Raw genomic sequence first — 26,561 nt, 5'->3', positions numbered from 1 at the left:
AAGAATTATTTTTGCACTTATCATCACTGATCTGTGGAAGATGAGTCTTTGATAACCATTTGTTCTTACAATCTGTTCTGAAATACTTCCGAAGAAGGAATATTCCGGATAATTAGAAAATTCCGTTAGTAACATCGTAAAGTTTGACTTATCAGAGGGTTAACTACGATCTCTTAATATATATGAAATGTTGTGCATTTGGTATTAGGAAGATACACACATACGTTCACAGCGAAAGAGAGAGAGAGAGAAATATATGCACAGATGTGAATGTGTGTATGTGTAGTTTTAGAAAATATCTTCAAAGTAGATGACGGCAAATAATAATAATAATACAAACATATAGAAATAAAATGTAAAAAAAGAAAGGACAACAGTACAGAGAAAGAGAGAGAGTGAGGTGGGGGGCAGAGATTGTTGATGGTTTCTGAATGTGAAGTATATAATAAAATTTATATGTTCTATTACTTACAAATACTGTGAGAATATCTTTTATATATATATATATATATTTATATATATATATATATATATATATATATATATACACACACATATTTATATATACACACATACACAGACGCACACACATATTTATATATATATATATATATATACATATACACATATTTATATATGTGTATACACACACACACACACATATATATATAAATATATACACACACAGACACACACACATATATATACATACATATATATACTCACATATATATATATATATATACATATAAACACACACACACATATATATATATTCTTGATTTTTCTTATTGTTTTATTATTCCTCGACTGTTTTGTAGTAAAAATCATCTAAAGGTTTTTGACCAAAGTACCATTTCTGTTCTAAATTACTGTCCCTCCAAGTTTTTATTAATAGATGGAATAATATTGACGACTGCTTTGATTTTTGAATTATAGGAAACAGATGTGACAAGCCTCGACTTCAAAGTGTAATGGCTTTGTTCGGCTAATGACTGACCTCGGAGAACTATCTGGGCACGAGACTCAGACATTGGCTATTTGAAATTTTTGAAATGGTTTTGTTCATCTCACGCCACCACCACCCCCGTCCCCCTTACACCTCACCACCGCCGCCACCATGCCACCAGTCAAACAGCCATATTTTATCTTTGGTTCAAGAGATTCTGTCTGCAGTAAGTTGCACAAAAAAAATGCGACTAAGCTGCCTTTTGATATTTGTTCTTTCACTCTTTGTCTATGTACAGACATATGTCAATAAATAATAATACGGCTGTTTGGGATTAGAAAGACAGACAGTTCAACTGAAAGATCGACCGGCAGGCAGGCAGGCTCGCCGACTAGCTGGCAGGCAGGCAGATTTCTTATACTTTTGCTTTTCATTAGAATATTATATATTCCAAGAGATAATGAAAAAGACTTCTATTAGACGGAAGCTGTACCTCTGGGCGGTGCTCTTTATTCTATATGCGTCCGTTTATTTTAGTGTGTAGTGTAAACATGAAATCTCTGGGTGATTTATCAGCAATACACAACTCTTGTCTCATTATTTCATTAAGGAATATGTTTGGTCTAGAATTTCGCTTCACATTACAGAATAGCTGGACAGTTAAGAAGCTCAACTCCCAACTAAGTGAATCCTGGTTCAGTCCTGCCCCATGGCACCTTGCACGCATGTGTAGTCTACGATAGTCTTCGATTGAGTAATATTATATATTATGACTTTTGAAATATGTGTAGTGCATAACGACCGATTCCATTCCTTCATCCACTGACTAATTATCACATAATTAACATCACTTGTTGTTATATACTGGAGCTGGATAGCAGCAGTCATTTTATTGCAAATTTTGTCTAATTCCATACGGATGAAGTATATTGGATAAATTGATTAATAAACTTTATTGATTGATTATCATCTACACAAGCTTGTCTGTACTTGAGGCTAACCAACTGTTTGTACTTTATCGGATCTCACTAATATATATATATATATATATATATAATAAAATAAATGCGCCCTTTTAAAGCCTAGCCAGGCTCATGGGCCCTGTTTCCCGGTTTCAATGACGTATGTGTTCACCAGCTGAACGGGACATCAGTCCATTGCAGTGTTACTCATTTTTGCTAGCTAAGTGGACTGGAGCAGCATGAAATGAAATGCTTTGCTGAAGAACACAACGCGTCGCCCGATCCGGGAATCGAAACCACAATCTTACGATCATGATGCTGACCGATAGAATAAGTACTTGGCTTACAAAGAATAAGTCCTGGGGTCGATTTGCTCGACTAAAGGCGGTGCTCCAGCATGGCCACAGTCAAATGACTGAAACAAGTAAAAGAGTATATATAAATATACATATGTAAATATAATATGTATAATATGTATAAATATACATATGTTGGTTGTCATAATAAAACTCAGAGTTTCGGATACCGGGGCCGAAGTCTGCTCCAGAATTTCATCAGTTATTAAGACAAATGCTAGTGTTTTGTCTCAATAACTACACAATTACCTGATCCTCCTTTAGAAAAACTTATGGACCACTACAATAACTGTGTGAATCTGAGAGGAGGATCATCATCACTGTTTAACTTCCTCCTGCCATGCTGGCATGGGTTGGACGGTTTGACAGCAGTTGGTCAGGTAGAAGACTGCACCATACTTCTTTGTTTTGGCATTTTTTTTTTCATATCTTTTATGGCTGGATGCTCTTCTTAAAGAATAATGATTATGAATAAGACCATAATTAACTGATCCTCCTGTATTTTCTTTTAGCCGAAGCCAGGAATTTTTCATCACCACCTCAAAATTCTTTCACACTGTGGTAAAGACTTATTTCGATTTTTACGGTAGTGAGAAATGGTAGAGATAGCAGTCAGCATTCACATTTTTTTTCCTATCCATTTGTATATCAACCTATCTATATAATATGCATATAAATATACATGGAGATTTTATGATCATTATTATAATTTTTGTGAAATCTGTCTATCTGTAACATATAGCTTCCAGTTTGGTTCACAACTGCTCACTCTCTCCTTCTGTCTGTCTGTCTGTCTCTCTCTGTATATATATATATATTATTCACATTTTTTCCCTATCCATTTGTATATCAATCTATTTATATAATGTGCATATAAATATACATGGATATTTCATACATGTAATATAATCATTATTGTACTTTTTGCGAAATCAAATCTGTCTGTGACGTAGCTTTTAGTTTGGTTCATAGCTTATTCTCTCTCTATATATATATGCATGTATTTGTGTATGTATGTATGTATGTGCACTGACACATTTCTGAACACTCATTAAAGACATTTGTGCTGAAATACGAATCTATATTGTTCTCATCTCCCTCTGCATGTATAATGATACACATATACAGAAGTACATACATACGAATATGACAACAGTACTATCTGTACTTGTCTATCTGTGTGTGTGTGAGTATGTATGTGTGTGTGTACACAAATGCATTTATTAACAGGATTGTTTATTGAACTTATTTAAGATACAACTAGCGTAAATAAGAAATGAAGTTTGATATTTTGTCTTCCAATATTCTAATAAGCTTAAGGCAGCGAGCTGGCAGAAACGTTAGCACGCCGGGCGAAATGCTTAGCAGTATTTCGTCTGTCTTTATGTTCTGAGTTCAAACTCCGCTGAGGTCAACTTTGCCTTTCATCCTTTTGGGGTCAATAAATTAAGTACCAGTTGAGTACTGAGGTCGATCTAATCGACTGGCCCCCTCCCCCAAAATTTCAGGCCTTGTGCCTAGAGTAGAAAAGGATATTCTAATAAGCTTCTTTTAAAAAGATCTATCTATATAACTACCTACCTATGTATAACTATTTTTACCTGAAATTCTCACCTTTACACAGTTAACCTAGACAACACTCAGGTAGTGTCATCCCTCAGTTTCCTCCATTCAATTATTTCAGGAAAATAGTTTAATAATTGGCAAGTAATGCTTGTCACCACTTCAACATGGCTGTTCCGTTTGAACAGACGTTACAATTATTTTTTAACCCCAAGAAGACATTACCTCTAGCTGGTTAATGATGCACACCTGCATCTGATATATCACTAGAAGGTGGTAGAGGTTCGCTTCCCCGCTCACAATGTATCGGATGCAGGTGTGCGTCATTAACTAATGAGAGGATATGTCCTTTCAAGGTTAAAAAATCATAGTAACATCCGTTCAAATGCAACAGCCATGTTGAAGTGGTGATAAGTATTACTTGCCAGTACAGTTACTGCTTTCATCTCTTACAGAGATTTTAAAACTAACTTACTTCAAAACTAGCTTAGTCTAAAACTAGCTTACTTCAAAACTAGCTTACATTAAAACCAGCTTACTTTAGAACTAGCTTGTTTTAGAACTAGCTTACTTTAGAACTAGCTCATTTTAGAACTAGCTTCTTTGCTGGTTTAAGATTAATATCCATAGTCATTTCTATATTCCTCAAACTGGTTTGTGAACTTAGTTCAGTCTTTCGAGACAATACATCTGAAGATGGCAATGTGCTTTATGAAAGTAGATGCTGTTAAAAACTTACATGAATTTTGATTAAACAAAGGATTCTTTTGCTACATTCTTTCTTGCACATATAACTATATTTCAAAGAATCGTAGTATTCTTCAGTTCAGGCACAAAACAATAGGTCATGCACTAATATAGTCATTATACTTTAGAAAATACACACATACATACACATGTGTGGGTGTGTATAGATGTAAATGTATATATGTCCACATGTATGTGTGTGTGTAGATATATATATATTTGTTTTATTTTTTTCCATGGTAGAATGGATGTATTGTATAATGAAGTGTATATGTACATGTATAAAGATGTATATGTATTGATGTATATATAAATATATATATATATATATATATATATATCTGTGTGTATATACAGGCATACGTGTATATATGAATTTCGAAGCACAAATATATATGCATATATGTATGCAGACAAATATGTATGCATTTGTGTGTGTATACATATATGCATTTATATATACACACACTCATCTGTATATATATACAAACACATGTGAATATATATAGATATATACATATATGTATATACATATACATACATATATGTATATGTATATGTAAAATTATGTTGCTACATAATTTTACTTCACAAATGCATTTTAGGGATTGGCATTTGGTGCATGAGAGAGTTTGATGTAGCTGCCCTCATCTGCACCTCACGCTGTGGTGTTGGTTCATCTGGGACACTTGGCATGAAGAGGTCTAGCTTTATTTTGAAGACTCCTACATCCATCCCATACAGGTCTCTCAGGTCCTTTTGGAGGATATTGAAGAGCTGTGGACCACTGAAGCCCAGGCTATTGCAGTATAGTGTCCTACATCTTGATGGCAAGTTTGGAGTCCTTGGTACTATGCAGTGGTGCCCAGTTCTAGTATTTGTGTGACTCTCGATGCCTAAGTTTGGGACAGGTCCTTCCAGGATCTTCCAGATGTATATTATGGCATATCTTTCTTGTCTACGCTCTAAGGAATAGAGCCTTAATCTCGAGTTTTTCCCCAATTATGCTGCGTAGAGGCTATCTCCGTGTAGCTTCGTTGGATTGCCTCAAGTTCTGAGATTGATTTGACACTGGTTGGTGACCATAGCTGAGAGCAATAGTCAAAGTGGCTTAGGACAAGTGTTCTCCAGAGGACCATCATGGTTTCCTGATCTCTTGTTCTAAAAGTTCTAAGAATCCATCTGGTCAGCCACCTGCATTTCATTGCCAATTTAGCAACATGCACATGAAAGGATGCATCATTACTCATGTAAATGCCCAGGTCTTGCGCTGACTGTGCCTCTGGGATTGCAATCCCTCCAGGTCCAGATGATGATTCTAATTTCATTCTTTTTATTGTATCAGTCATTGAACTCTGGCCATGCTGGGGCAGAAACTTAAAGGGTCCTTTTTTTTCTTTTCAATCCAATGGCACCTAGTACTTTATTTAACTATAGCACTTATTAATACAGGTCTCCCTCATTTTTTTTTTTTTTTGGCAAGCAGTATAATTTTACTCATTGCCTGCCACAAAGACTTGTATGTGCACTAATCCTGCATCTCTCTTACTCTCTCTCCTCCCTCTCTTTCTCTATACAATGTAAAATGTGACTAGGGAATCAACCAGCCTACCAACCATCATTTGTTTATATCAGCTATTATTAGAGGGACATATGAGAGAGAGAGGGGTGTATGAATGAGAGGGAGAGATTTTGAATTATTTCTTTTTCCCTTCTATCTATCTTTCTCTTGTATAGACCTTACAACTTAGAAACTTATATCCCCCCGCCACCATCATCAACACCACCACCAATCTATAAGAGCAGTTTTGTCTCATTATTGACTCATCACGGCAGCCGGCTACTGTGTTATTCTGACCAGATTTTGTGCTCCACTCTAATAATTTTGTTATTATCTGCTAAAATTAAATATGATGCTTTTTTTTTTTATATTTCTATTTTTATTATTTATTATCAGTAAAAGCAAAGGATATTTAATAACAGTCTTATGGAAAAATCAGAAAAAAAAACAAGCAAAAAAAAAACTCCCACTAAAGAAAAACAAAACAAAATCATAAAAAAAGATCTTTATTGATCTCCTAACGCCAACTATATTATTAAATGCTTCTATTACTTAGATTTAATAACTGTACTATATACAGTGTATAGTACTTAGCTGAGATTTTAGACTAGTCAGTTTGACTGACTTCATTCTTCACTGCTCCAGTGAAAAGCAAAAGAAACTGTGTAACTTGGTGAGAAAATTGAACAACTAATGAAGAACTAAAAGTGTTGTTTCTCTATTCTACTATCTTCTCCGATTGGCGCCTGTTCAATGAGCCAAAAAAGGAGTTCATTCCAGTAAAGGAATTCTCTAAGTAGTTGCTCAATCTGTTAGAATTAGGTATCATGCCTTGATCGAATCACACACACACACACACACATACGCACACCATAGTACTTCGTCGGTTACGGCGATGATGATTCCAGTTGATCCGATCAACGGAACAGCCTGCTCATGAAATTAACGTGCAAGTGGCTGAGCACTCCACAGACATGTGTACCTTTAACGTAGTTCTTGGGGAAATTCAGTGTGACACAGAGTGTGACAGGGCTGGCCCCCTTTGAAATACAGGTCCAACAGAAACAGGAAGAAAGAGGGAGAAAAGGTTGTGGTGAAAGAGTACAGCAGGGTTCGCCACCATCCCCTGCCAGAGCCTTGTGGAGCTTGAAGTGTTTTCACTCAATAAACACCCACAATGCCTGGTCTGAGAATTGAAACTGTGATACTACAACTGCAAGTCTTCTGCCCTAACCACTGGGCCATTGCGCCTACACACACACACACACACACACACACATTACAAATGTGTGGCTGTGTAGTAAGAGTTTGCATCCCAACCACATGGTTCCAGGTTCAGTCCCACTGTGTGTGGCACCTTCTGCTATAGCCCTAGGCTGACCAAAGCCTTGTGAGTGGATATGGTAGACAGAAAATAAAAGAAGCTTGTTGTATATATATATATATGTGTGTGTTTACCCCCTTGTGGGCAATAAAGAAATAAATATACATATATATTAGAAAGAATCAAAATGAAAGCAAAAAATGTGGTGTCACTTAAGAAAATGTAATTTATAATCCAAACATGATTGCAAAATTGTTAGAGCAAATAAGAGATTAAGAACTAATGCATAAAATCTCTTACAGCTGTTTCTAGAATTGTTGCGCATATGGTGCATAGGTCATTGAGCAAAAATTTCCATATAAGCCAACTATACTCTCTGATGATGGAACTGGTAACTATTAATATCCTTTATTGAGGATATTCTTTAATTCTTCCTCTCTGAAGATGGGGCAGTTGCCTTATATGGAAATCTTTACTTAATGAGAAATGCACCATATTCTCTGAAATCATGTTTGAATTTACATGCTCCAAAGTGATACCACATGTTTTGCTCATTCATTCTTTCTTTCTAATATATATATCTTTTCACTCAATGATAAACCACTTATAGCCATTCTTTGCTAGACAGCTACAAAACCACTTTTGTTTTAGTTGCAGTTTGAGCCAGAGTTTTAGTGGTAAATCAAGTCAAGCACTTATCGTACATACCTTTTACATTATGTCATTAGATGGAATTTTTTTTATGCATACACACACACACACACATATATATGATGATATATGTATACTTACATATGTAGAAATATATATTCATATATGCATATATATATGTGTGTTTGCATTTATGTATGTATATATATACTCTCACATACATATATACACGCTAATGACTCTCAGCATAGTTTGTTTGTGTAGTGAAATGTTACTAGTGAATTATTGTTTTGGTAGAATCGACCAAAATTTTTTTTTTTTTGTTTCAGATTTTCAAAACCAGGTCACAAAATAGTTTTAATTCAAATGACTTTTATTATTATTATTATTATTAATACTACTACTATTACCATGTTCGTCATAATAATGTAGTGGCAACTATCTTTGTAAAAGTAAATTTATTTTGTTATTCAAATTTCACAATGCATTTTGATTTAACAATAACAAACGCAGTTTCACCTGAAGTTATATAATTTTGTGAAGAAAATTATAAAAATGAAAAATAAAATGTTTGAAGCAGACATGTATGGTCAGTGAACGTAACTTTTGATAAACCAAATCAAAATAAACAAGTTTTATTGAAATATCTTTTAAAGTATTGTCAGTTTAAAACTAAATAACTATGCTGAATATCTCTTAGCATTCACTTTAAGTGTAGGCATTGCTGTGTGGTAAGGAAGTGTGCTTTGCAACTAGGTGGTTTGGGGTTCAGTCTCAATTCATGGCATGTTGGGCAAATGTCTTATTTCTTTATTGCCCACAAGGGGCTAAACATAGAGGGGACAAACAAGGAAAGACAAAGGGATTAAGTCGATTAGATTGACCCCAGTGCATAGCTGGTACTTAATTTATTTACCCTAAAAGGATGAAAGGCAAAGTCAACCTCAGCGGAATTTAAACTCCGAACCCATTTTGCCTGGCGTGCTAAAGTTTCTGCCAGCTCGCCGCCTTAAATGGGCAAATGTCTTCTACTATCTCTCTGTGTTGACGAATACCTTGTTAATGAATGGGTAGAGGAAATTGTGTGGAAGCCCATCATATACGTAAAAATTTTTTCTTTGGAATACTGAATCTTGAAGCATATAAAGCTATAAATAATAGTATATGAATGTCGGGTTGACATCATATATATATGTGTGTGTGTGGAAAAGTAAAGTACAATTTATCCTTTACTTTGGAGGTTTCCAAAGTGGCGATTTCTAACAAAGATTCTTCATATTTCGTTGGTTGTTTACTGGCATAAGATTTTTGTGAATATGAAATTATTACATGTATAAGGTGTGAGATGAGGATTCATGGAAAAATATCCCATAGGAGCTCAACAGATGGAGAAGAGATGATGATAAAATTTTAAAATAAGAATTTAATACATGCATACGATCATTTCGAACAGTAATATTAACATGTAGAATAATTACATATTACTGTTCTCCTCAGTGCAGAAAAAGAATGCATCAAAAAATTATTATTATTATTATTACATAAGCCTTGATGGAGGAAGTAGTAAATAATATACTCAGATATACATATTTTTATCCTTATGGAAGATCATAAGCATACTTAAAAAAGATGTTGTTGAGTCTAGTTGCGAAAGAACTAAAACTGATGCGGCTAAAATGTTATTTACATGTTAATATTACTGTTCGAAACGATCAGCTCTCCATCTTTAATAGTCTGTTAAGTTTGTGTTATAATTATATATATATATATATATATATATATATATATAGGTGGGGCAGCTGTGGTTGTGGCAACTTGGGCAAGTGTCCACTGCATCTTATAACAGAAACAGCTGTTAGTTAACGAAGCTCATTAGGCAATTGTTTATTCTTATGTCATCTCTTTTCCTCACAACCACTCTGCGCTTGACTAATCCTTCATTCTGTACATTGAGTGTTCTACACCAGGTTATTAATATCACAACTCCTAAGCAAAAACTACACTCACACACACACATTATGGGCTTCTTTTAGGTTCCACCTATGAAGCATTTTTGTGTTTATATTTCTATCTTTTAATTTATTCATTGCAGATGGAAGTGAAATGGGAACAGGTGCAAGCTAAAATCGCCAAGGAATATCAACAGGAGAAAGAACGATCGCCTGCGGTGACAAGCAGCCGAATGAAGTAGCATTACTCAATCGGTCAACTGTGCTATACAGGATGTATATTTCTTTGACTGGGTCACTGTATTTCTGTAGCATGGACTTGTTTTATGGGGGTCTCCATTTACTACGTGTATTCATTCACCCATTTACACTGTTTCTTAGTCTCTGTCTCATGCATACAATCATAGTAAAGTAGACGCCAGTAGATTTGATGTAGTAAGTGAAGAAATGAAACTTACGTGAATTATTATTATTATTATTATTATTAATATGGCGGCAAGTTGGTAGAATTGTTAGCACGATGGGTGAAATGCTTGGCAGTATTTCATTTGTCTTTATGTTCTGAGTTCAAATTCTGCCGAAGTCAACTTTGCCTTTCATCCTTTTGGGGTTGATAAATTAAGTACCAGTTGAGTACTGAGGTCGATGTGATTGACTGCCCCCCCCTCCCCACAAAATCCAAGCCTTGTGCCTATAGTAGAAAGTATTGTTATTATTATTATTATTATTAAGGTTGTGAGCTGGCAGAAATATTAGCATTCCTGGCAAAATGCTTAGCAACATTTCATCTGTTTACACGTTCTGGGATCAAATTCCACTGAGGTCGTCTCTTTACATTGTGAATTCAAATTCCATTAATGTTGGTTTTGAATTTCATCCTTTTGATGTTGATACAAAAAAAGTACCAGTCAGATACTGGGGGGGGGGGGTTGATAGTATTGACCTTACGTTTCAATCTGAGACATATTATCTAAAAGAACCAATTCTAGTTAAAATGGACATGGGAGACAACTTCAGATATAAATTTTAATTGAAATTTCTTGGTTTACTACATCACTTGTACTAGCATCTACTTTACTATTATGGTTTAATGCAACAGACGTCCCTGGATAATTTCTTCCCGGTCCTTTTTCTATACATTCATACTTATACAGATGTTCACACAGATACACACCTTGCAGCCATTGTTTCTCTGCTAAGCTCTCTATTATTAGCTGAATTCTGAGAAACAATTTTTGCTTTTACATTCGTCATTTAAGGAAATTATCAAAACAAACACAATAAATCAATATCTATGTCATAACTATATCCTCAAATGATGAAAAAATTAAACACAAACTCAGCTGAATCACACATACCCCTAATCTGGTCAGTTTTTAGGGTGGTGTAGTGCTGGGTTTTCAAGCTTCACTTTGGGGATTCTAGGTTCAATTTCTGATCTTTTCTTATGCTTCAATACCCTGTGGATGGGCCAGGTACTCTCTCAGTAAGCTAATCACTCAGCATCACTATAATCAATAGGTTTGCTCATATTTTCGTTCTAAAAGTTTAATTATTTTTATTCGGTTTTCATTTCTAAGAACAAAAAATAAAATAATTGAAATAAAAAAAAAAAATGACAAAACAAAGTCAGCTATCAATGCATATTTTTCAGTTGTTTATTTACCTCCATCCACCCTTGTACTTTTGAAATTTCAATGATATCATTGCTATTTTTAGTTCAATGATATCATTGCTATTTTTAGAATGACATTGTAGGGTAGGTGTGAGAGGCTGAAACCGATCAGTTTGAACATGAAATGGGTAGAATATCAAATTATCCCCTCCACTCAAAATTGCTCATTTTGTGCCAAAATTAGGATTATTAGTTTTAATTATTATTAAACAGAATCTTAAGCATCCTAGACAATATGTTTTGGTGGCATTTCATCGAGCTTAACGTTCTGAGTTAAAATTCCACTGGGGTCAGTTTTGCTTTTCACTCTTTCATGGTTGATAAAATAAGTACCAGTTAAGTACTGGGGTCAATGTAATTGGTTTCCCCCTCTTATGAAAACTGCTGGCCTTGTACCAAAATTAGAAAGAACTATTATTATTATTCAGATGGCGACTGAACCCGGAACCTTGCGTTTTGTAAGCAAGCTACTTTCCACACAGCCACTCCATATATATATATATATATATCTATCAAATATGGCCCTTGTGGCAAATAAAGGAAAGTATCATCATCATCATCATCATCACTATCATGGTGCTGGATTGGCAGAATCAGTAGAGCATTGGACAAAATACTTCATGCTATTTTTGTTGTAGCTCTTTCCATTCTGAGTTCAAATCCTGCTGGGGTCAATTTTGTCCCATGGGGGGGGGGGGCAATAAAATAGAACCCTAGTGATGCCATGGGGTTGATTTAACTGAGTCACACCCTCCTTCCGCACTCAACATTGCTGGCCTTGTGCCTGAAGTAAATTTTTATTTATTTATATATATATATATATATATATATATATTTTTTTGTGTTATTAGATTTCTTGTATTTTATTGTTCATAAATAATAAATGAGTTTGTTTTTTTCTTTTCTGTCTGGTTATTGATGATCTGAAATATCTGTATTTATTGATTTTTGATTCTTTTTTTTTTTTCTGGTTGGAGTTGTTATTTTCAATGACAAGTCAGTTATCGCAAACACGTTTATGATTGTGTGTGTGTATGAATATATCTGCATTTGTTTATTCATGTATGTGTGTATATATATATATATGAGTATATATATATTTATGTGTATATATATATATGTATATTTATATATATATATATACATGTGTACATATATATATATATATATATATATATATATATATATATATATATATATATATATACACACATGTATTCCCAGGCTACAGGCCCACACCCCCAACACCCATACTGTTAGGATTGGCACTCTCAACGTCGGCACGCTGAAAGGTAGATCTGGTGAAATTGTTGAGATGCTTGAACGGAGATGCGTAGATATGTGCTGCATCCAGGAAGTAAGATGGAGAGGAGGTTCTGCGAGGTTCCTCACAGGCAAAGAACACAGGTACAAGATTTTCTGGGCAGGGAACACTGAAGGGGGCGTAGGAATACTTCTAGCGGAGAAATGGGTGGATAAGGTAATCGAGGTCGTTAGAGTAAGTGACAGAGTACTTAAGATTAGACTAGTGCTTCATCATAGATTAGCTACTGTCATCTCAGCCTATGCACCTCAACCGGGGCTACCAGATGGTCTGAAAGACCAATTCTATGACACCCTCTTGCAAACTACCTCGTCGACGAGTGACAGGGACCTTCTCTTTGTGGCTGGAGACTTCAATGGTCATGTGGGACGTCGTGCTGGAGGCTTCCATGGCATACATGGAGGCTATGGCTTCGGTTCCCGCAACGAGGAGGGAACCAGACTGCTGGAGTTCTGTGATGCAACCGATCTTATGGTCTGCAATACCAACTTCAGGGAACCTGCCAGTCACCTAGTCACCTACCGCTCTGGCAGACACTCTAGCCAAATCGACTACATCCTCGCCAGAAATAGGGAAAGAGGGCGGCTTATAAATGCCAAAACCTACCCTGGCGAAGAATGTACCCCACAACATAGATTAGTAGTTAGCGAGTTTGGGATCAAGGCAAAATGGGTGCCCAGAATTAGACCGGCTTGGAGGAGAAGGGTGTGGGAGCTTAAAGACCCTGCAAATGGACAGAGACTTAGAGACAAGTTACTTGAAGCATTTAACGAAATAGAAAGGGATATAGCATCATAGAACGTGGAAGACAATTGGAGATTTCTCCGGGACAACCTGTTGAAAGCCACCGACCAGATCCGTGGGTGGTGTAAGGTCCCCTCTCGACCCAGAGTAACGTGGTAGTGGAACAAGGAGGTAGACAGGGCTATTAGACAAAAGAAACAGGCTTGGAAGGACTGGAAGAACGGTGGTAGCAGGGAATTGTACCAATGTGCCAGAAGGGAGGCTAGGCGACAGGTTTATTTAGCCAGAGGGGAAGCAGATAAGAAAAGATTTGCCAATGTTCTGCGCCGTGAGGACCAAAGACTCGAGGTATTTCGTGTTGCAAGACAGTGTAGGAGAGAGAATAGTGATGTTGTAGGAGAGAAATGTGTTCGCATGGATGATGGTACGCTTGCACTAAATGAGGATGCAAAGAAAGAGGTCTGGAGATGCCACTACGATAGATTGCTTAATAAAGAGAATGAATGGGAGGAAGAGAGCCTGCCGTATGTCGACCCAATAGAGGGACCAGCTATCCGAGTTGATAGTACCAGGGTAGATAAAGCAATTAAGAGTATGAAGACCGGGAAAGCCCCCGGCCCATCAGGAATCACTGCAGAGATGCTCAAAATATCTGGCAGTGTTGGCTATAGCCTAGTCACCCGTATTACGAACCAGGTGATACACGAAGGAGTCATACCCAATGACTGGTGTAGCAGCATCATAGTCAACTGCTACAAAGGTAAAGGTGACGCTTTAGATACAAATAATTACAGAGGCATCAAGCTGTTAGTTCAGGTTATGAAAGTTACAGAGAGGGTCATAGCCCAACTATTTAGGGGAGATGCAGTTTGGGTTCGTGCCAGGTAAAAGCACTACTGATGCCTTATTTCTAGTGAGACAGCCGCAGGAGAAATACCTAGCTAAGGATAAACCTCTGTACCTGGCTTTCGTTGACATGGAGAAAGCCTTTGATAGGATCCCCCGATCCCTTATCTGGTGGTCAATGAGGAAACTTGGGATAGAAGAATGGTTAGTGAGAGCTGTGCGAGCCATGTACAGAGATGCTGCCAGTAAGGTGAGGGTTGGAAATGAGTACAGCAATGAATTCCGGGTAGAGGTAGGGGTCCACCAAGGTTCCGTCCTCAGCCCCCTCTTATTTACTATAGTCCTCCAGGCAATCACAGAGGAGTTCAAGGTTGCCCCTGGGAGCTCCTCTATGCTGATGACCTTGCCCTAATTGCGGAGTCACTATCAGAACTAGAGAAGTTTCAGGTGTGGAAGCAAGGTCTAGAATTGAAGGGCCTTAGAATCAACCTAGCTAAAACCAAAATCCTAATAAGTAGGAAGGTAGATGGCCCTGCTCAGTATGTAGAAAAGGAGTAGGTAGTAACTCTATAAGATGTACCCGGTGCAAGCTATGGACACATAAGAGGTGCAGCAACATCAAATGCAGGTTAATTAGGAAGTTAGTTTTTGTTTGTGGCAGATGTTCAGGTGCAATAAAGACTGTAAACAAGCAGGAAACAACTTCTATCTCATTCCAGGGTGAAAAACTAGAGGTAGTCGATAGCTTCCGCTATCTGGGCGACCAAGTTAGTAGTGGGGGTGGGTGCGCTGAAAGTGTAGCTGCTAGAATAAGAATAGCCTGGGCAAAGTTTAGAGAGCGCTTACCCCTGCTGGCGACAAAGGGACTCTCACTCAGAGTAAAAGGCAGACTGTATGACTCATGCGTACGAACAGCCATACTACATGGCAGTGAAACATGGGCTGTAACTGCTGAGGACATACGTAAGCTCGCAAGGAATGAAGCCAGTATGCTCCGTTGGATGTGTAACGTCAATGTGAATACCCGTCAGAGTGTAAGTATCTTGAGAGAAAAGCTGAACATTAGAAGCATCAGTTGTGGTGTGCAAGAGAGACGATTGCGCTGGTATGGACATGTGGTGAGAATGGATGAGGATAGCTGCGTGAAAAAGTGCCACACCCTAACAGTTGAGGGAACCCGTGGAAGAGGTAGGCCCAGGAAGACCTGGGCTGAGGTGGTGAGGCAAGACCTTCGTACATTGGGCCTCACCGAAGCGATGACTACTGACCGAGACCTTTGGAAATGTGCTGTGCGTGAGAAGACCCGGCAAGCCAAGTAAGATCGTTGCCAGTGCCCCTGGACTGGCTCTTGTGCGGGTGGCACATGAGATGCACCATTTTGAGCGTGGCCGTTGCCAGTACCGCCTGACTGGCTCCCGTAGGATTTTCGAGCGAGATCGTTGCCAGTGCCCCTGGACTGGCTTGTGCGGGTGGCACATAAAAGACACCATTTCGAGCGTGGCCGTTTTCGTGCGGGTGACACGTAAAAACACCCACTACACTCTCTGAGTGGTTGGCGTTAGGAAGGGCATCCAGCTGTAGAAACTCTGCCAAATTAGATTGGAGCCTGGTGTTGCCATCCGGTTTCACCAGTCCTCAGTCAAATCGTCCAACCCATGCTAGCATGGAAAGCGGAAGTTAAACGATGATGATGATGATGATACATGTGTATATATATATATATATATATATATATATATATATATGTATATATGTATATATATATACATGTATGACTGGGTCGTGAAGCAGCTACTTGACCATTCAAATGTTGATGTGATATATCTCGACTTTGCAAAAGCCTTTGACAAAGTTGATCATGGCTTGATATGTCACAAGCTGCGAAACCTTGGCATAGCTGGTAAATTAGGAGAGTGGCTGCATGACTTCCTGAATGGTAGAAGTCAGACAGTTGCAGCCAATGGAGAACTATCTCGGGAAACACAAATATTGAGCGGTGTTCCACAAGGAACTGTTCTGGGGCCACTACTGTTCATAGTGGCCCTTCTGGACATGCCCACGGTCACTCGGAGAGCCACTGTCACTAGCTATGCTGATGACACAAAGATATCTCAGGCAATAAAGAATCCTGATGATATTGTAAGCCTGCAGAATGACCTAAATGCAATATATGAGTGGGCAGAGCAAAATAATATGCAGTTCAATGCAAAAAAATTTCAAGTACTGCGCTACAAGACCACAAGTACCTCCCAACTGGCATACACAGGGCCTGGAGGTTCTGCAATCCCAGAACCACAAACAGTAAGAGATCTGGGCATCAACATGTGTAGTGATGCATAATTTCACATGCACATTGTCAAGTTGACAGCAAAGTGCAGACAACTGGCAGGGTGGATACTGAGGACATTCCGCACAAGGGATCAAAAAGTCATCTTGATTATGGAAGACATTTGTTCTGAGCCGCCTAGACTATTGCTCTCAGTTGTGGTCACCACACAGTGTTAAGCGGACAGCAGAACTCGAGGCAATTCAGCGGCACTATACTAAAAAGATCGCCACAGTCCAACAGATGAACTACAGGGAGCAACTGAAGGCACTAGGTCTCTACTCCCTGGAGCGCAGGCGGGAGAGATATGTAATAATATACATATGGAAAATACTGGAAGGACTGGTGCCAAACTTTGGTATCAAGTACTACAGGAATGCCCGCACGGGTCGCTACTGCATGGTGCCAAGGGTACCGTCCACTGCATCTCACATAAGAACGAGATACTGCAGCAGCCTCGGTTTCAGAGGACCTCAGCTCTTCAATGCCCTGCCAAAACATTTGAGAGACATGCAAGACATGGATGCGGAGGTCTTCAAGACAAAACTTGACGCTTTCCTCTCCACGATACCAGACGAACCAATGGCTCGTAATGAGACGCAGTTTAGGGCAGCTATGTCAAATTCTCTTATACACCAGATGTGCCATCAAAACTCTTGATTGGACCATGTCAGGTGGGGGAGAAGAGCCATGCAAGGAACGTGAAAATCACGGTGGTGCACCAGCATGACCGCAGCCACTTGGCTGAAACACATAAATAAATAAATATATATATATATATATGTACATATATGCATATATATATATATATATGTACATATATGCATATATATATATATATATATATATATATATATATGTACATATATGCATATATATATATATATATATATATATATATATATATATGTACATATATGCATATATATATATATATATATATATATATATGTACATATATGCATATATATATATATATATATATATATATATGTACATATATGCATATATATATATATATATATATATATATATATATATATGTATATATATTCCTACATATATATATATACATATATGGTAAAAATTCGATATTAATTAATATCAATTTAATACCAGGAAACACACACACACACACACACATATATATATATATATATATATATATATATATATATATATATATATATATATATATATATATATATATATATATATATATATATATATATATATATATTTCGACAGAAAGGAACACAGAAATAATAGTCCAAGAAAAGTTCGATATATATATATATACGAAATTTGCAGAAAAACAAAAGACGAAGAGAGGTGTATAAACAAGAAGCGGGTGTATTAGTTTGACGCCCAGGAAGGTGAGAAAGTCTTATACGTTTCAAGCCTACGCTCTTCAACAGAATGGAACACGATGAAATAAAAGGAGAGAGAATATAAAAACTATTGGGGTTAGCGGTCAATCATCGCTTCTTTCAGTTTCTTATTTCGTTATTGCCCACAAGGGGCTAAACAGAGGGGACAAACAAGGACAGACAAAGGCATTAAGTCGAGAAGATCGACCCCAGTGCGTAACTGGTACTTAATTTATCGACCCCGAAAGGATGAAAGGCAAAGTCGACTCGGCGGAATTTGAACTCAGAACGTAACGGCAGACGAAATACCGCTAAGCATTTCGCCCGGCGTGCTAATGTTTCTGCCAGTTCACCGCTTTGCGGCTTCTTTCTGTTTCTGTCTACCAAATCTTACCATACAGTCACATTCATGCTCTTAACTTCTTATTGCCTGATACAAAGCCACCTCTCTTGATAATTCTATTCACCACAGTTGGCCATATGTTTATGACTCTCGCTGTCTTTGCCTGGCACCCCAATACGCTGTTTCACAGTTAGAATCGGAGGCTACAGCAATCACTCCTCTTGTCCCCTTGCTTCAATCAGAAATACCATCTGCGAGATAACTACCAATATCTCCTCGAAGTTGTCAACGGGCTTTAGTGATGACAGACTACACACGGAGCTTACAATGGATGTAAAAAAGATGGATTTTTGTAACAAGCAGTTTTCACAATGCAGAACACACGTACACACGCTTAATGTCCAGACACAAATACTTAACATTCATTTAAAACACGAATATTTACCATAAACGTATGTTTGCCGAAATACTAAAACTTGCTCCTTCACCTTTATACTGATCTAGCTGCGGGCAAACATGTTCACCTAATCAAATCCACTTGCATTTTGCATAAACATCCACCTGTGAAATAGTTGGCGTTAGAAAAGACATCCAACCATAGAAATCGTGTCAAAGCTGACATTGGGGCTTTTTGAAGTTCCCAGATTCATCGGCTCTCGTCAAAACTGTCCAAATCATGCCAGCATGGAAAACAGACGTTAAATGATAATGCACACAGACACAAGCTTCTGTTCGACTTGCACACGCAGCAAGCAAACTCGCACTATTTCGAAAATATCTTAATACCCCTCATGAATTTAACATAAACGTACGTGGCATAATTGTCGGTTACTGGGTTGGTTCAATATCTGTATTATTCACTACTGTTAGAATATTTGAATCAGCGTCCTGGAATTGAGCCTTATGGATTTTTTTTATCAGTAATCTAGAAAAGGGTTAATGTAACGACTTAAAGCACATCTCCATTGAACAGGTGACGTTTTGGTAGTTCACCAGTTTTATTAGCCAATCAGAAACCAATCATCTGTCAGCCATTGCATCTATATAAATAGCACAAGCTCTTTTATTCAGCACTAAACAGCTATGAATAAATAAGTCATTCTTGATTCTATTTCAGACAAGGCACCTCAGATAGAAACCGTGCTTCTACTCACATTCAGTTAGTTTCAACTCATAACTACATTTTATCAGAACAAAAAACACCAAGTGTCGTTGTCTCTTTCTGCTGGGTCACGTTGGTCAGTAACGATATTTACATAACTTGTGAATTATTCACTTGTCAGATGCAATCATGAGTGTATACCTAATATTTTCCTACAAATATTTATGTGAGTTTAATTTGTATTAATGTTGTATGTTGAAACTTGTCTATGCACGAATTTGTGTCCAAACATGCACGCTATTTGCAGTAGATACATGCTGTTTCAGTTTGACTACTTTAAGATATTGTACCAATCGGACATGAAGAGGTCTGTTTTCTGATGACACGTTGAAAAATAAAATAGATACATTATTTTATCATCATCATCATCATTATCACTATTAAGGCAGCGAGCTGGCAGAATCATTAGCACGGTAAAATGCTTAGCGGTATGTCGTCCGTCTTTACGTTCTCAGTTCAAATTTCGCTGAGGTCGACTTTGCTTTTCATCCTTTCGGGTTCGATAAAATAAGTACCAAATGATCCCTACGGTTGATGTATTCAACTTTTCCACCCCTCGCAATTGCTGGCCTTGTGCCAAAAAGAAAGGCTTATTATTATTATAATCGTTAATTCGCCGGACTAAATGCTTAGCGTTATTTCTTCTGGCTCTTTATTTTCTGAGCTCAGATTACGCACATGTACAGAGGGCGATCTAATCGATCGCCCTCCCTTGTAACAACGTTAATCCTATGCCAAAATTTAAAGCCATCATTAATATCCTCAGAAGGTGTCAAGCTGGCAGAATCGTTAGCACGCCGGGCAAAAATGCTTTACCGAGTTCGAATTTCGCCGAGTTCGTCTTTGCGTTTCATCCCTTCAGGGTCGATAAACTAATTACCAGTGAAACACTGGGGTCAATCTAATCGACTTAACCCCTCCCCCAAGATCTCAGGCCTTGTGCCTATAATAGAATAGGGTTGTTATTATTATTGAAGGCAGCGATCGTTAACACGCTGGGCAAAATGCTTAGCGGTATTTCGTGTGTTCAAACCTTCTGAGTTCAAATTCCATCGAAGTCGACTCTGCCTTTCGGTGTCGATAAATTAAGTACCAGTGAAACACTCGGGTCGATGTAATTGATTTGTCCTCTACCCCTAAATTTCAGGCCTTGTGCTTTTAGTAGAAAAGGATTATTATTATCATTCTCTTATTCACAAGTTTCGTTGAAGTTTCTGGAGTTTTGCATGCGTAGAGGGCTTACTACCTGCAGCCTACGGTACCATGCAATCCATTCTTTTCAGCTATCAAATACTTTCCTGATTATTCTGGCCGTGCCAAAGAGGCAAACCTTTTCTAACAGTTCTACTGGACACTCGATTTCAATTTCCCTTGATGCTTTCTGATACCGTTCTCAATGATCCAGCAATAATTGGCATTAACGTCACCTTCTTCATTTTCCATAACCGGGCTATTTCGTACTTAAGAGGGTTGTATTTCTCTATATTTTCGCCTTCCTTCTTGACTACTCGTGGGTCAAAGGGACACGCAACATCAACTATACAGCATATGTATCCCATAATTATTTCTAGTTAAGATATTAGGTTAAATGAGTTTTACAAAACAAGTTTCAGTCTGTAAATCACGAGAAGTTAAATTTTCGAGTCTTGTCTAAAATGTTAATTTTTTTTTCTTTTAACAGCCTACAAACCAGTCACAATTTTGCAAATTTCATTCACCTTTGACTGTCACAAATTTGCAAATTTCATTCACGTTTCACCATCACAATTTTGCAAATTTTACTGACTTCACCATTTTCCATGATTATCATCTCTAAATTCTACAAATTCTTCAGATGATGATGTTGATAGTGATGTTTAACTGCTCCCTCCCAAGTCAACCAGTGATCAAAAGCATTCCAGCCGCGATCATCTCGCCCTTCTTAAAAACGGTGTATTTTGTCCTACATTATTCAGTATATCTTTCCCTGTGGTGTAATTTAAGGGAGAATTGGCTGATGTGTTTTGTAAAGTCAGTTTACTGCACAGTAGCTTACTTGTCTGTTCAGTCTCTGATTAAATACCGATTATCAGCCGCCAGTCAGGGACAAGAAAAGGCATACAAGAGATCAGAGACCTGCTAACTCTTCTTTAAACTAAATTATTAAAATAAGAAAGAATTTGGGAGGGAATGAACAAATTTTTGAGAAAACTTTTACGAAAAAAGTTTGTTGGCAGAATCATTAGTCAGTACGTCTGGCACCTTTGACTCTGCCTACTGTGTAGGGAGCATAACGTGTGCATATGTGTGTGTGTGTGTTTGTGTGTGACTGGGTTCGCGTGTGTGTACGAATGTTGCAGGGAATCGCTTTCACACTTCACCCGCTTAAACCTTCACCAACCATATTGCATTTCACACACCGAGACGTCTTGCCTTGATGACATAGTCGCATATTTGTTCTTGTTAGTTATCTAAATACCTCTAAGTTATTTTCTCTCTGTCTCTGTGTCTGCCTCTGTGTGTGTGTGTTATTTCTTTACTACCCACAAGGGGCTACACACAGTGTGTGTGTGTGTGTGTGTGTGATGGTGATGCTGGGAGTGGCGTTGCCTACCTCTGCCTCTTAATTCAACAGTAAACAGCTGGAATGTACAGTAAAATTAATTACAATAAACTAAAATAAATAAATCACTAACAAATAAATTTTTTTCTTCAAATTAATGAAGGCATCTTCTGCTATACTTGTGGAGTAGATATCGCCCATCGCCTTTACAATTCCAAGTTTCTTTTTTTTCCTTTCTATTTTTTTTCTCACTCAGTAGGGTGTCTGTGTATTTCCTGTGACGACTGCGATGACGAGAGCTACAAATCTTCAATGATTTGAACATTTCTCAATTAGCTTGTTCTTTTTAGCTCCCCTAGGGATATTTTAACTTATTTCCTTTCTCACTTGGATCACTTATCTCCCTTTTCTTACTCACTCTCTAAACCACACACACACACACACACACACACACACACACACACAAACACGAATACACACGTACACACACATCATCTCTATCTTCATCATATCTCATTCTATTTCGATTTTCTATTTTACTTTTTATCCCCTCACAATCCTTATAATTATTCTATGTTGATAGAAAACCCAATTTCACAAAATTACATTCCATGCCTCTATTATGTCTCTTCGTGTTTCCAGAGTGGCTATATGAATGTGTGCGTGTATATATATATATATATATATATATATATATATTATATATATATATATATATATTATATATATATATGCAGGGGTTTTCATGTAGGCTGGAATAGGGGTTAGATTAACAATATCTCTGGAGTATTGGCATCCCTGTATGATTACCATCAATAGCTCACAGACTCAACTCACTTTTAATGTGTTCCCCACTCTTTTACTGATATTTGTTATTTTACGAAATAAAACAATAGAAAAAAATTTATGTAAATAGATATAGAAATATATATCCTCTTGGAACACAGAGAAAAAAAAAAGAATGGTTACCAAATCTCAAATCTAAGTACCATTAACTTTCGTTACTGTCTTCTTTCCTTTCATTTCCAACTTTTTTTGCCTCCGTCTCCCCATTTTTTAAATATATTTCTTCTCTATTTATATTTGCAGAAAGTTGATACTGTTGGTATATGAGGGTTGTCTTTGTCTTTTCTATTTGTCATTCCGTCTATTCTCTACCCGACCCTCCCCCCGCTCGTCTCATCACCTTATTTTTCAGACTTTTTAGTAGTGGTAATAAATAGCAACAAAGCCACACTTCCCTGATATGATAAATTAGTTCTTGAGTGTCAGAATTCGAAAACGGAACATACACATATCTATCTATGTGTGTGTGTGTGTGTGTGTGTGATATTTGTAATATTCCAAATGTGTCCGAACCACGTATTATTGAAACGATCGTAATGAAGGAATGAATATAATATCATAGCTTCCATTTTCGGACTTACTTTGTGTATGTGTGTGTGTGTGTGTGCGTGCGTGATTGATTGAAGGCGCGTGGCTTAGTGGTGAAAGCGGACCGGGTCTAAAAATATTGGTTGCCTTTGTAGTTACGGGTGGGTCCTCTTAGTCTCCTAGCAACCAATATTTTTAGACCAACTCTGCCACTGCTGAGCAGTGTCTTTTAGGAAATTACTTGCTTCAAGACACTGCGTCAGATACACTACCAGAACATTTCTTCTATGAAAGAAATATTTACAATATACCATAAGTTGTATCATTTACAGTATATCGAGAGATATCATCGATGGCATTACATACAAATTCGTTATTGGCAACATCGCTAATAAAGAATTTAGGCCCAGTCCGCTAGTAATCTGCATCTCAAGTGATTTGTTAATCACAGCTTTTCTATATCAACAGGGACTACATTTGTCTGTAGTGGGTACATGCTTCCGATGATGCGGGAAGACGTTGAAATCTAGATCTAACAATTCCAACACCACTGCTGGACATTTGTCGTCTACTACTAATATAATAACTGCTGTGCTTTTTAGCACTATGAGTCTATATGAGATGGTCTCTTGAAACGAATATCATTGTGGCATTTTACAAACTTTCTCAACGTTAAGTAAGATACACAGAATGCTATTATATAGCGTTTTCATTAGATACAGAATATATCAGTCAGGTTATAATTATACCATATGTATATATATATATATATATATATATATATATATATATATATGAGAGAGTGGGAGACAAATAGATAGATAGATAGATAGATAGATAGATAGATCGATAGATAGATCGATAAAGTGTGTGTGTCTATCGGTCGATATCACAGGTAGTATCGTACATATTGAGTATGTTAGTCGATATCTGTTAAATAAACGCCAGAAAGACAGCTCCAACAATGAAAAGGAAGTTAGAAATATGAAAGGAGACAATAAAAACATGGAATGGAATATGAATGAGAAATACGAAAGAAAAGAATTTTTACTTCGATATTGGGCTAGACATTTCAGTAAAGATAAGCAGTGAATAGCAAAGGTTTCTTTGAGATATTTCTAACAAGAGAGGGAAAAGAAGATGAAGAAGACTAGTTGCATAAAATTAGTGACACGTGGAAAATTGCGATTGTTAGTTATAGTAAAGTGAACAGGAGAGAACGAGACGTAAATTTAAAAATCACGAATTGAATTAGAAAAAATTTCAAAAGAATACACTTTTTTTTCCCCTATTTTTATTAATTATTTATTTTTCTCATTATTGATTTCAATGATGTTTCCAATTTAATTTGGAATATTGCAGAATGAAAATCTTTTGAAAAGCAATTCATAAAATTGACATTTTTATTTTCTGTGAAATGTTTGAAGTTGAAAGCGTTAGAAGTAATCAGTCCGTTTGCTAAATGTTTGTTTGCCTTAGATACACCGTTTTAATAAGAAAAACTGGATGCATTGGCTTACATGTTCATGGATGAATAGTTCAAAATCAACCATTAAGGTTTCGTAGAACTTATGAACAGAACATTTTATTCTTCATTCAAAACACACACAAAAACTGTTAACTTCACTTAAATATTTATTACTTAGTTTCAAAAACTTTTCGCTGCACCAATTGCGACCTGGTCTCTTGAGCGGTTACACTGTATCCCAAATCATCAGGTTGTAATTGGCGAGACGAAGATTCTGACACAAAATAGTAAATATGTTGCGTTTTTGTAAGGCCAATATGCATCTTCCACGCTCAAATTGTTTTAGTTTTAACACGCAGTCTCAGCTCAAATCACTTGCCTAACAAATACGCCACCGAAATTTTATACTTAAAGTATAAAATTTAGTTCATATCGCAGCTGGAAATAGTTGCCAGATCCTCGCGTCCACCAACTATCTCCATTCACCAACTGCGCCTCAGTTCATCTGTTTATTGAAGGAGGCATCAGTTGATCTAACAATATTAACTGTGGTACAGTTCTATATTTAAGAGATGAAGAATTATGTACATTATTTACATTTGACGGATATTTGTTCTCAACTTGTTTGTTGTTAATACAGCGTTTCAAAAAATACCTTAGGAATGAGAACCCAGGTTCGAAATTTCCCCAAGACACCTGGTGAAAGCTGGAGGGTATATCAGCCGAAACGTTGTGTTAACAACAAACAAGATGAGGACAAATATCTGTCAAATGTAAATAATTAACTGTGGTAGATTGATATCTGTCGTAGCCAAGGGAAGTTTATGTCTCCTCTCAGGAATAGCTACCAAAGGTTCTGGGCAGACCACCAATCGCCTTACGATAAACTGGTGACCGATCCAGGTGGAGGAAACTCATCTGCTTAATACCTTGGGATTAAGTATCACTGGAGTTTTCTAAGCATTTCCATAAATTTGTCCTAAACATCCATGCTTGCTTTCAGACCTCTAGTCTTTGTTTCATATGTTCCGAGCAATATAAAGCCTTCATTTCTTAAAGTCCCAAATTACTCTGGTGGTAAAAAACAAAGAGAAAGAAATGGGACTGTGTATCATATGCAAAAACCCGAACTGTGAAAGTTTTCTTTCTTCTGTATATCAATGACGGTACCGTTCCATGTCATTATTTTTTTAAAGGTCGGTCGAATACAATCTGAATGAAATTTGGCGACCATTTTTCTCAGATCGAGCAATCTGCTATTGCTTTCTCTGCTGAGTAATTTATCTTTTATAGACCTTCCCGCCCACTTTCCCCAAAGGGAAAAT

The 26,561-nt window shown here is 37.1% G+C and overlaps 1 protein-coding gene across 1 annotated transcript in view; it reads left to right on the top strand.

Annotated features, from left to right (window-relative positions):
• The window catches only part of LOC106881077 (intraflagellar transport protein 80 homolog), a 297,928-nt gene extending 285,289 nt beyond the window's left edge, over positions 1–12,639 (top strand). Inside the window, exon 19 of the mRNA XM_089337528.1 lies at positions 10,206–12,639. Coding sequence (XP_089193654.1) covers positions 10,206–10,304 — 99 coding nt within the window. The 3' untranslated portion in view covers positions 10,305–12,639. The remainder of the gene's footprint in view (positions 1–10,205) is intronic.
• The last annotated feature ends 13,922 nt before the right edge of the window (positions 12,640–26,561 follow it).

The sequence above is a fragment of the Octopus bimaculoides genome, chromosome 19 (genome assembly GCF_046866305.1).
Source record: "Octopus bimaculoides isolate indiv1 chromosome 19, ASM4686630v1, whole genome shotgun sequence".
In the NCBI taxonomy this organism is placed as follows: Eukaryota; Metazoa; Mollusca; class Cephalopoda; order Octopoda; family Octopodidae; genus Octopus; species Octopus bimaculoides.
The sequence above is the reverse complement of the archived record's forward strand: the minus strand, read 5'-3'. Positions and strand labels throughout refer to the sequence as shown.